General features: G+C 34.5%; 1 protein-coding gene across 2 annotated transcripts in view; it reads right to left on the bottom strand.

Annotated features, from left to right (window-relative positions):
• Positions 1 to 12,586, bottom strand: part of LOC102895068 (putative N-acetylated-alpha-linked acidic dipeptidase) — a 47,740-nt gene extending 35,154 nt beyond the window's left edge. The window contains exons 1-4 of one of the 2 annotated variants that reach the window (XM_015600534.2): positions 12,354 to 12,586; positions 9,586 to 9,685; positions 4,925 to 5,111; positions 1,019 to 1,120 (exon numbers count right to left, since the gene is read on the bottom strand). In XM_015600534.2, coding sequence (XP_015456020.1) covers positions 1,019 to 1,120; positions 4,925 to 5,111; positions 9,586 to 9,685; positions 12,354 to 12,471 — 507 coding nt within the window. In that variant the 5' untranslated portion in view covers positions 12,472 to 12,586. The remainder of the gene's footprint in view (positions 1 to 1,018; positions 1,121 to 4,924; positions 5,112 to 9,585; positions 9,686 to 12,353) is intronic. The other variant, XM_006926706.3, reaches the window with a different exon arrangement.
• Positions 12,587 to 12,924: the final 338 nt, after the last annotated feature.

The raw sequence follows: 12,924 nt of genomic DNA, 5'->3' as shown, positions 1-12,924 counted from the left end.
ATTAAAAAATATGGTATTGCCTGATATTAAATCATCCTAATAAGTCCTGATTGGTGAAGATAAACTTTTAAGTATCATTTCAAATTTAAATGCAGATTTTTTACTTAGGATGTTTCCAGTGAAAGCCCAAGATTTTACCTCTATTGAATGATACTTCAATATACCCAACTGTCAATAGCATTTTCTTGTGACTATATCCGAGACACCTAAACTCAATGTCTGAAATTGATGTTGAGTATTATAGAATTTTTTAAAAGATGCTAATAAATTATATTCAACTCTTTCAAATTTAGCTTTCACATATAAAACAAAGTACTGTGCAAGAATCTAGGGATTGACTGTAAAATTTAAGACGACAGTCATTCACACTGCTTTACTAAGTAAACATTCATACTCTTCATTTGAAAATGGCAATAATACTCTTATTCAAATTCTTTGAAAATTCATCAGTGCTATATAACAGTAGTAAGGTATACAGTATTTTTGTAAAAATGGAAATTACTTAACAAATTTAAAAAAACAAACACAAAAAACATGAATTTCAGACTCTATGCTTAGTGAAAGACAATAGACACAAATGATTACATGTTATATAATTCCATTTATATGAATTTCTAGAATTGACAAAGCTAACCAAAATATATTTTGGCAAAAAATATTCAGAAAAATGGTTGCCTCGGGGTGTGTATAATTGATTGAAAAGGGCATAAAGGTTCTTTCTGAAGTGATGGTAATATTCTATATGTTGATGGGGTTTGGATTACACGAGTATATGCATTTCTCTTCAATAAATACATATTTTGGATTTCCGCATCTTATTGTAGTAAACGTTATCTTAAAAAATGTTATGAACACAAAATAATATTTCTTTTTCCTACTAAGAAATTCTAGCTTCATAAATGTGGAAAAATGGTGAATTTGGATTATATCAAAAACCTCTTAATATATCTTTAATTATTGCTCGCATATATGATGGGGTTCTGACTGTTATTTTTATTTTATTGTATTGGATTTTTACCTCTGGCATTCCTTGTGGAGAGAAAGCGTTATAAGGTGGCACAACATTTGAAACATTTTCATATCCTGGAGGAGGTGGTTCAAATAATGATGTGTTCAAAATCTACAGAAACAAAATATAACAACCAGAAGTAAATCAGGTAAAGTTTGATTACTACAATCAAATAAAGAAAAATGTACATTATTTATTTTGTCAGTAGAGGTTAATCAATCCTTCGGTATTTTGAGAATACATATCAAATATCCAGTACTGCGCTAGAAGCTGTAAGGCTTTCATAGAATGAATAAATTATAGACCCTGAGAGGATCTGTAGGCACCGGCTTTTGATTTAGAAGAAAAATTTTATTCTCCAAATAAAAATGACATTGTATAGTAATCTTAGCCACTTAAAACAATGCAAAGATAATTACTTAGGAACAAATTAAATATTAAATTCACTTCAATGAAAATTACATTTTTGAGGAATCCATACCTGATAGTACTTAGATATACTGAACAACATCCATTCTGAAAAGAACTAAAAACACTGAATCAAATATAAAATGTTATGTTATCTTTTTTTTAAGTGTATCATTGAATTGGGGAAAAAAAGCAAGAAAATAATCAGAAGCCAAAAAAAAAAAAAAAAAAAAAAATGACACGAAAGCAGGAATTCTGAGGTTAGCATTAAAATCTGCTTTTGCCTTAGCTGGATCTTTCTCCACGGGAAGCATACAAGAGTTAAAAGAGGAGTCCGACCCTGGCCCAAATAATGGAGACACCTGCATAAAAGCTGGGTCTTCAAAGGACAACATCCTTTAGGGCTAAGGATAAACTAGAAATAAACCTGTCCCACAAAAAGTAATGGTTTGTGGTAGCGGAGGAAAAAACCCTACTAGGGAATCCACAATTATAGAATTATGTAATTACTGATATATAGTAATCAGGTAATTTCCACCTTATTATATGATTTTTACTCTTACTTTTCTTCCCCTAATGCTTCTTTTTCTCCCCTCTACCTTTTTTTGGATGGTTGATTTTATTAGTTTTTAACTGAAAAATCCAATTCCTACTTAATAAAGTTACAGTAAATATCAAAATTAATGGTGAAACATTAAAAATATTTCCTTCAAGTCAAAGATATCTGCTATCACCACTTCTTTGCAATTTTATGCTCTAAGTCCTGGCCAGCACAGTAGTACAAAGGGTGATGAGAGCTGGGGAGTGAATATGGGCTAACATTATATTATTCTAACTACAGCATCAGTTGGCTACCTCTCTTGAGGCTAACAGAACCTAAAATGAAATCAAAGCAACTACTACCCTCCAAAACTTCTCACATATCCCAAATTTTCCATAATTTTTCTGTGGTCCACATAGTGTACAAACTCATCTGAATCACTGGGAACGATTGTAAGAGAAACTATACTAAAGTGCAATAAAAATCCATTTAGAAAAAAGTCATTACATCAGCAAGTCTTTTAGCCAAGAGAGTACTTAAACTTGTCTCACTTGATTTGCCTTTATACTAATCTTCGATTTTACAGCATTACTGAGCAAGTGCATTTTAAGAGTTTATGCGTTATTCTCACAACTAATAAAGTTTTTTAAGGTCAAGGAAATGAGTTTTTTGGGATGACTTTATCAATGGTAGGCTACATACCAGTGAGCATTGCTCACTTTCCAAAACTCGCGAATATAGCCTCAAATTAGGTATTCTGATCAGAACTAAAACAAGTTTGACTTACAAATTTTATTTACTTGTTACGACAAAAAAAGGGCAATATATAATTCAACCTATATGGTATGTTACCTCTACATAAACAAAGATAAAATAATGTCTGTATTTATTTAAAACGTTTCTGGTAGAATCTACAAAACACTAATCATATCTGTTGCCTGTGGCGGGGAAACTTGTCTGTGTTGTGCGGGAGGGTAAAAGTTCACAGTTTACCACACATCTCAGTTACAAACAGTTAGTCACAATAACTAAACTACAGTGGGAGATGAGGAGGGAGTAAGAAGCATTTGTAGTTGAGACAGAGGATAAAAATCGAGCTGAACTGTCATTATGTCAAAAGACAACGCCTGAACCTGAAACACAAGTAATATAAGTATGCTCTTTAAGAAAATAGAGGTAAATAGCAAACGAATTAACTCCTGGTTAAATAGTGATTGCCTCAGGGAAGGGGGAAATACAGAGGAAAGCAAGGCACTTTGGACAACTACGTGATTCTTTATGTGCAAGTATAACTTGGGTAAAAATAAAAATGAAAGTGAATAAGTACTTCAAATGGAAAAGAATTAAGTGCTCCAAAAAAAAGATGGAGTGGATGAATGGAAAGAAGACAAGACCCTTACATGCTGCCTACAAGAGACTCACTTCAGATTAAAAGACATACATAGACTAAAAGGAAGGGGATGGAAAAAGATATTGTTTTGGTGGACCTAGAAGGTATTTAAGTCAGAAAGAGAAAGATAAATACTACACGATTTCACTTATATGCAGAATCTAAGGAATAAAAAGAACAAACTAAGCAAAATCAGATTCAGAAAAATAGTGTACAATTTGGTGACAGATAGAGGTGAGGGGGTTTGGGGAGCTGGGAAAATGGGGTGAAGGGTTAAAGAAGTACAAATTGGTAGCTGATAGATGGTCACGGGGATGGGGAGCACAGCATAGGGAATGCAGTTAGCATTAATACATTGGCTAGGTGGAGGGTCAGGAGAAGGAGGGAGAAATTGGGGGGATCATTTTATGAACTATATAGATATCTAACCCAATGTCTTGTATACTTGAACCTAATTAAAATAAATAAATTTCTAAAAAATGAAAGTGAACTAATGATATAACTTTAAAATAATTAAGAAGTTTTAGGCAGCTAACACCATCCAGAAAAATCTCCAAAATGAAACTTCTACATGACATATTTAAATTACGTGACAGGCTTTAGGAATTTCATAAATGCTTGTAATGGCAAAAATAATGAAATGAAATAATAAAAGCAAAAGTATAGTCAAAATTGGGAGGTGAAAAAGGAAAAAAAGAAATTAAAGTTTGCTATTTTCCTCACTGTACATAGATAATCCCCAGATACGGTAGCTCATGACAGAAGTTTAAGTCTGTATATTTTTAACATTGTCAACATTGATCAAACTGGACATATTTGAAACTATATATAATTTAGAAGCCCAAGCTAAGAAAAGGACCGTTGGAAGCTATCTAGACTGAAAGGGGCTATTTTAGTTAGGTATGGTAGCTATAAAACTAAGGTATGCTAACTAGGGATGAATATATATGTTTTATGAGCTTTCATACTGAACATATTTCATGATAAGAAATATCTCAACTACTTATACTGTCTTCTCTTTCTCACATGCCCTAACTTGCAAACAGGGTTTTAATTCTTTAAACTAGATATCATTCTATAGATTTTCTCTCCAAACTCTCTTCCTCTGCAAATGCCCCCGTACAAGTTCTGGCCAGAGAGCTGAACATATGATCATACGAGTCATAATCATTAAGTATAATAAAAACCAGCGAGTTCAAACTACGCACTGGATTTCTGAATTTCCTAGCAACCCCAAACCTATGCAATATCTTTTAAGGTCTGAAGCTATAAAAAAATGTATCTATTTCAGTTGCTTGGAAGTAATATCTTATATTTTACATTAGTGTACAATACTAAAATATTAAAAAAAAAAAACAGCAACTTTTTTCAAGCATTAATTTCTCAGAATCTTTCCAATATCACATTAAATTCAAACATCATAAGAAATCCATTACTAGTAATAAAGATATTAAAGGCATTATTCACAAGTTTCAATAATATTGATTTATATCAATTATTAAAGATATATAGGGCATTCTTTCATAAAAGGTATTTGAAAAGAATAGATGGAGTTTCTTTTCTATATTTTTCTTACCTCATTTCCATTTTCATCAATTATTGAGATGTAGTTGGGATGAATCTTATTTGGATAGGACAACAGGACATCATAATGGGCTAACTCAACAGAATCCAGGCCAAATTCTTTCCACTGAGATTGAATTTGCTTTGCAAGCTGAAAGTTTTGTTCTGTTCCTGCTAAATGTGGAATCTGTGTAAAATTACTGGTGAACAAAAATTGAAAGTGGTTAGAAATTATTATTTAGTCAGCCTTTATTCCAAATCAACAACCAAATAAGGCATATTTACATAAAAAAAATACTCTGAAATCTGATATGTTAAAATAGCAAAGTGGTACTATCATTGCATCGAATAGATTTTCAAAGTGTATTTTGAAGTTTTCATGCTCTAATTTGTACTCATTCAAGAGAAAAAATGGAGAAACTGATCTTTGCAGAGAATTGTTATGTGAAACCCTGTAGACATGTCTTGAATGGTAGCTGAGGAAAATATATTCTTTACTTCAAGACCCATGTCTCTTGAAACTTTTGTGGATTACCTGTTTTTTTATTTCACTGTGTAAAATATTTGAGAGATAAAAAAAATTTCATCCAAAATACCATGGTGTGACATGCCCAGAATTACTGATAATTACATTTATTTTTAAATATCCAAAGTTATAGTCAAGTGAGAAATCTTTTCATTAGCAATCATTCATAGTCTTCATTAAGAAACATCTTAACATATTTATACAAGTTCAGACTAAATCCCTTGTACTCCATCCATCATGTATTGTAATAAAAATCGATGAGAATCAATTTGATCAGAAATATCTTTATCGAGTAAGTTATGAGGCCAAAAACTGGCTATCAGAAATATTTTCTTGAGTAGATTAATTTTTCATTTAATATGTCTAGATACTGGTGCTTTTGTTTGTTTTGAATTTTTCCCTCCTGAAAATTTGTCATTTCTCTCAAGAGTCAGCTTATTGGTATTTTCAACTTAAACCGCGTAAGGGGTGGGTGGGGAAAAAGAAAACTCCTCATATATCATGTAAAGACATTTATTTACTTCTAGCCCATGAACTTCTTGAACTTCATAAATATCTAGTTCTAAATAAGTAGGTTTTACTAAAATTGACACACTTTCATCCTTACAGCGATTTAAAAAAAAAAAGTAAGTAACGGATATGATTATCCCAGTTTCAAACTATTTAATTCTACTGTGCATCTGGATTTTTTTTTTTTTGCAATTGAATTTTTGATTTGGTAAATCAGCCAAGGAAAATAAGTTAATTCTTCCCCCCCCCGCAAAAAACCTGTGATTAATTTTTATACTTATATTAAAAAAATTTAAATCGTATTTACAAAAATAGTATTAAAAGCCTCATTCAGTAAATTTTTAAGGACTTAACACTTTACATAGAATTTCTAATGTGCATCTGAAAAATATAGCAACAAAAGAACACAATTTTTAAGAAGCAGCTAAGAAGTCTATGTATCCCTTCATCAATGTATACCTGGAGAGAAAACAGAGAAACAGCTAACATATTGCTATTTTCTTACATGTTGTACAGATCACAAACTGTAACATTACTAAAGTGGATACAGGTTATGCATATTTCCTGAAAAGTTGCTAGGGAACTTTTAAACTGGCTCACATAAAAAATACATAAAAATTTTAAAAAGAGTTCATTTCAGACTTTGTTATCATGAGTGAAATTCCTTCTAACAGTTTTGTCATTACCAACTATGATAAAACCAGGAGCTATGATCAGGGTTGAACCCATTCATTCATTTGAAGCAAGGCTGATTCTGAAAAAAATAGAAAAAATTTTAATTTCTAAAGATAAATAAATCATATAAGTGGTGTATTAGAGGTTTGGCCACTAACTTGTGTAATCTTGGTCATGTCTTAAGTGTCTCATCTGAACATGGAGAGACTACTGCTAACTCATTATTTTACAATTTGAGGCTCAATTAGATAACTGATATTAAAAACGGTCCTGAAATCTTATGTTGTTTTAATCAATTGAGAAATTATGTCACAAGAATTTGTTGATCCTACTGGAATATCAATTTTTTTTAAAAAAGTAATAATTTAGAAATTATCCAAAGTATCCAACAACTTGTATTTTTAAAAACTGGCTCATATATTTTTGCCTGGCTAGAAAAGTTTAAATACATCCCAAGTATCATCACATTATCTCAATTAATAAAAGGAGCTGTTCATAAAATCTGGTCTACAAATGATGGACCAGTGTAGACGAAAGTTAGATGATTTAAAGGCAGCTAATAAAAGGTAGAACTGGTATTCGAATGCAGATCAGTGAAATTCTGAGACCAGAGTTCTAACACTCTTCTAAAATAATCCCATCCTTCTGAGTGTTAAAGGACAGCCCCTCTTAAATAGATGCAAAATAGTAAACAGATCTGAGAATCAACCAGGTGTTTATAAAACTGAAGGGAAACAAGACAACACTGCAGCTCAAGGGAAACTGAAAAGGCAGCCCCTTCTTAATCCTCCCAGCCACCACTGAGAAGCAGATAATTTAGTAGTGGGGATTTCTAGTAGCAGAGCAAAGGGTTATAAAAGGGGACAAATGAGAGATCCAAGACTTAATGGCCACTGACCTATGGGTATAATTAGATTCAAAGTTTTCTGATGGACAAGTGGCATAATTGGAAATCTGGAGGGTACAAAAGGTTTCTGGAGATTCTGCAGTCCTTAGAGGTATAATGAGGGTTCTCATAATCTCTTTCGTGTGTTATGATGAAACATCCTTGAATTCTGAACAGTTAGAAGAGCTTGGTCAGGGACATGGAGAATAAGCAAGAAGCCGAGTACTTGGATCTTGCTCAAGGTTTCAGGAAGACAAATAAACAAAAGGCATTTGTTTTTCTTTTTTGCCGGTCAGTTCATGCCACAGGTTAGAAAAGGAAGAAGGAAGTAGGGACAGCAGTTCTGTCCAGGAGTAAATATTAAATTTTGCCAGACCTCGTTTTCATTATATTTATTATACTTAATTATAGCTAATAAGTGCAAGAGGCAGAGAAGAGGAATTTCCACAAAATTTAAGCTTAACGGTCTCTCACTTGAAATGGCTCTTCTAAAGACCTAGAAGGTACCCTAGAAAATTTTTAATCAATTTTAATTTTATCATAATTAATATAGACATTTATATGATTATGTGTGTACATCTATAGGTATATGTTTATGTATATATAAAACCAATTTTTATTTAAAATTATATCTTGTATAATTTTAGGAGTCACTAAAGACTCCTTCATTCACCTAGACTTCAAGTAGTTTTGGACACATGCACTAAGCTGATTTGTTTGTTTTTTTTTTTAAAAAAGAGACTTTATATTTTGAAAAGCTAAATATTCTAATTAATTATATATAATCATTCTATATAAGTGTTAATTTTAGTTGCTTTGCAAACACTTTTTAAATTTACTCATTTACCTCTTTAACTCTACATTAGAGATAGCTGTTTCAGGAAATAGGGAGCTAGATTTTAAACTATGTCACATATGCTCTCTAATTTCATCTTCATCACAACCATATCATTATCTTCATTTTATAGATGTGGCAAGGACTGCTCAGGAGGGTTACATATTCACTCAAAGTTACTTTGCTATCAATGGGCAAAGATGGAATTTAAACTTAAGTATGTCTGACTCTGAAGTCCAAGTTTATTCTTTTGACTAGAATTATACTATCTTCTTATAAAACAGGAGTCAGAAAACTATGTTCCACTGACCAAAACCAGCTCACTTGCTGGTTTTGTACAGTACACAGCTAAGAATGGTTATTACATTTTCAATACGTGAAAAAAATCAAGAAGAATAATACTTTGTGACATGTCAATTATATGAAGTTCAAATTTTAGTGCCTATGAATAAAATTTTATCAGAACTGCTACACTTACTGGTATTTTCTATGGCTTTTTTATTTTTTAATTAGAGTTGACAATGTTATTTTATATTAGTTTCAGATGTACAGTGAAGTGGTTAGACATTTATATAATTTATGAAGTGATCTCCCCAATTAGTCTAGTACCCACCTGGCACATACATTGTTATTACAATATTATTGACTATATTATCTATGCTGTAACTTCACAACCCCATGACTATTTTGTTAACTAACAATTTGTACTTCTTAATCCCTTCACCTTTTTCACCCAGCCTCACAACCCCTTTCCTATCTGGCAATCGCCAGTTTGTTCTCTATTCTGTTGTTTTGATTCTGATTCTGTTGTTTATTTTGTTCTTTAAACTCCACATATACATGAAATCATTTGGTGTTTGTCTTTCTCTGATTCGTTTCCCTTAGCATAATGCCCTCTAGGTCCATTCATGGCATGGCAAATGCTAAGATTTCTTTTTTTTTTTATGGCTGAGTCTATGTCTTTTGTGCCACAAATAGCAGACCTGTGTAGTTGTGACAGTGATCAGCAGACATAGAAAGACAGACCCTTTACAGAGTCTCCTGATTCCTGTTTTAAAATGTCTATAATGATAAAGTTCAGCTGAAATATATAATCCTGTCCAAATGATACAATATCTTCAACAATAAAACAAAAAATATAAAAGTCAATGCCTGTATATGAAATATCAGATCAAAACTTCTAAACAGAATAATAAAAGTTTCCAACAAATTGTCTATATAAACTTTCAAGTATATACTTACTATAAGAACTTTTTGATGTTCTCAGCTTTCAATTCATCCAAAAATGTCTTCACATTATGCTGTGACACGTTAGCTGCATTGGGGGCTTTTATAAACCATCCTGTAGAATACATACAAATATAGGAATGAGAAGTGAGCTCATAGACAGGAGCTATTTTTCCTTATTGTTGTATCTATCATATATAAAACATAAATTTCCAAAGACCTTCAATTGAAATTTTCTGAAATTTAATTTCTCTTGCCTACTTCCACTAGAAAAAAAAAAAAAAACATGCACCCAGACTTTTAAATTCCAAATCAATCGTAACATATTTTTCTCCAGTTTCAATGGTAAGATCCCTGTTATTCTAAGAAATGTGTTATTGAGAAAATGAGCACTAAAATTAAACATGTTTCAACTAATGGGGATAAACAAGACGTCCAGAAAATTAAGGTAAAAGGAGATCTACTTTCTTTCTCTTTAAAGCTTCCATCCCCAGTAATTGTTCTCTGCTGATCCAGAATAAGCATTTAGTCAATGCTTATAATGAATTATGAATGTATTTCAAGTATATAGATTATTTCAAAGAGTTGAAGGAAATCCAGACTTATAATTTGTTCAGATACTAAAACTAAAAATATGCTGAGATTTTGTTTTCATTTGAAGTAGGCTTTAGAAGTTCAACTTCCAAAGCTACAGTGAAACTACGATTCATCCAACATCACTGTAAGACTCACACAAGCCAGGGGCAATGGGTATGTTGATGATGTAGAGAGGTTTACCCTTGTACTGGCTTTTAACTGAGGGAAGTAGGGTATCAGTACAGGGTTTATATAGAGAAATGACAGGATCTGGGCATAAAATAGTTAACAAATCAGCACCCAGGCAGCTTTCATGGAGCTTTCTAGTTAATAACAGCATACATACACACAGGCATAAGTAATCACACGCATACATACACAGAGGCATACTGAAATAAATAGTTGGTAGCAAATGGAAATACAGTTCCACCGGTACTAAAACAAAGGATTAGCCTATGGGATCAGGGAAAGACAGACACAATGAGGATGAAATTCTTGACCTGAGAGCTGGAGAAAAAACAGGATGAAGAGGGAGGAGGGGTGGGAGGAGGGACAACAAAGACTCCTAGGGAAAAATAAACATTTTACTAAAAAAACTATTCTGTTAGCCACTGAGCGGTGAATACAAGGATGGAAGCCTGAGGGCAATATTAAGAAAATTAAAATTCCCTCAAGACATGCAGAAGATTTGAGTCCCCATGTCAGCTATTTCCCATTTTTACAGTTGAGAAAATTGAAACTGAGCCCCACAACCCTAGCCAGATGTCAGTTATGAGCAGAGTGCAGCTCAGAAGTTTTTAAATGACTCCAAAGTCATAGAGCAAGCAAGAAGAGAGGGAGGTTGAGTTAACCCAGCTATCTATGCCCTGTATTATATGTAATATAGTAAGTATTATAATCTAAATCCCAGAAAGAGAATCTAGAATTTAGAGCATGGATAAACTACCAGGCAATACCTCAGGCTAGTCCTGTGCATTAATGTCCGATGAGAAGCAGTTCCTCACCAAGAAAGAATAAAGAAAAGCGCCAATTCTCCAATAAGTGTGCTAAGAACTTTAGATGTTATTTCATATACTATTCCAAATAAACTGCAGATATTATCATCATCATAAAGATTGAGAAACTGAGGCTGAGAGCCTCGGTAACTTATTCAAGAACACGAAGAGTCAAAATTAGAATTTAAAAGAGGACAAGCTTGTCTGTGTTGCTCCTGGTTTTCTTAAAGAGTTGGGTTAAATATGCAAATCAGTATATAGGGGACGACGCAAAAGTACTGCAGATAAAGACCTGTTCGGAGAGCTGACAATGTCAGCCAGTTACTAAACGTTCCTCTTATTATTTACTCCCAAGGACGAGAAAAGCGAGGAGAGCAAAGGGCTTCCACGCAGCATTGAGTGCCCTGACATCCACCTACTGTATAGATGAAACAGCCCCAGGCACACGACTAGATATAGACCCCAAACAGTAAGTCTACTATTCCAAATAAACTGCAGATATTATCATCATCATAAAGATTGAGAAACTGAGGCTGAGAGCCTCGGTAACTTATTCAAGAACACGAAGAGTCAAAATTAGAATTTAAAAGAGGACAAGCTTGTCTGTGTTGCTCCTGGTTTTCTTAAAGAGTTGGGTTAAATATGCAAATCAGTATATAGGGGACGACGCAAAAGTACTGCAGATAAAGACCTGTTCGGAGAGCTGACAATAATGTCAGCCAGTTACTAAACGTTCCTCTTATTATTTACTCCCAAGGACGAGAAAAGAGAGGAGAGCAAAGGGCTTCCACGCAGCATTGAGTGCCCTGACATCCACCTACTGTATAGATGAAACAGCCCCAGGCACACGACTAGATATAGACCCCAAACAGTAAGTCATCCCCTGCTTAGCACCTTGGATGACCTAGTTCAGTTGCCCCAGAGACGTGCCGCTCGCCCTGAAACGTACCAATTTCCTCAAGGGATCGAGCGAGAAGACCTTCTCAAGTCCAGTTTCAGGGGCTCTCCTTTCTACCCATTACCCTGGGTGACTGTCCTACGATAGATTGTCCAGAACCCAGAAACCTCCCCCTAACTCGCCAGGGCTCATCCCCACCTTCCCCCTAAACAAACCACTCTCCCGGAGACCCCACATAGCAGTGGGCCCACAAATCCCGCAAAGCGCGGAACTGCGGGTAGGCTCTGGGGTGTGTGTGGCGAGTCTGAACCTACCCAGGAGGAAGCCGAAGGTGAAGAAGACGGCGGCCAGCCCCAGCACCGCAGCGCAGAAACAGCGCTGACGGTACCAAGGGGCAGGGGTCGGGTCAGTTTCGTGAAGGCGATCCCACATCTCGGCGCGGGGCGGCGGGGCCTCCTGGGACTTGCTCCTACGCTGCGGCCCCACTGCGGGCCAGAGGCTTCCTCCCGCTACTGCGGCGAGGATCCACTCCCAACCCCGGCGTCTGGTTTCTCCGCCCTAAAAGTCTTTCTAGCTTACTCTCAACCAATCCCAGCAAGAGAGAAGCAGTAGCAGTCGCCAGAAGAAAACCCGGCCCCTTTGGAGGGGCGCTAAAGTTTCTTGTGAAAAGTTCTAGCTCTTGTTTATTTAAAAATTAAAGAAAAAAGAAAAAAAGGAAGGAATGAAGGGAGAGAAGAACGGAGAAAGAAGCTATTCTCCTTTCTTTACTCCCAGACCAAAATCCGATTCACACACACACACACAAAACTAAGGATTGACCATGTAATTCAATAGAATGCGCCCCCTTTGTCTGCCTAGGAAAATAGATAGGGACTTGAATCCAGG

The sequence above is a fragment of the Pteropus alecto genome, unplaced genomic scaffold, assembly GCF_000325575.1.
Source record: "Pteropus alecto unplaced genomic scaffold, ASM32557v1 scaffold7, whole genome shotgun sequence".
Lineage (NCBI taxonomy): Eukaryota > Metazoa > Chordata > Mammalia > Chiroptera > Pteropodidae > Pteropus > Pteropus alecto.
This window is presented reverse-complemented; position numbering and strand designations above follow the sequence as displayed.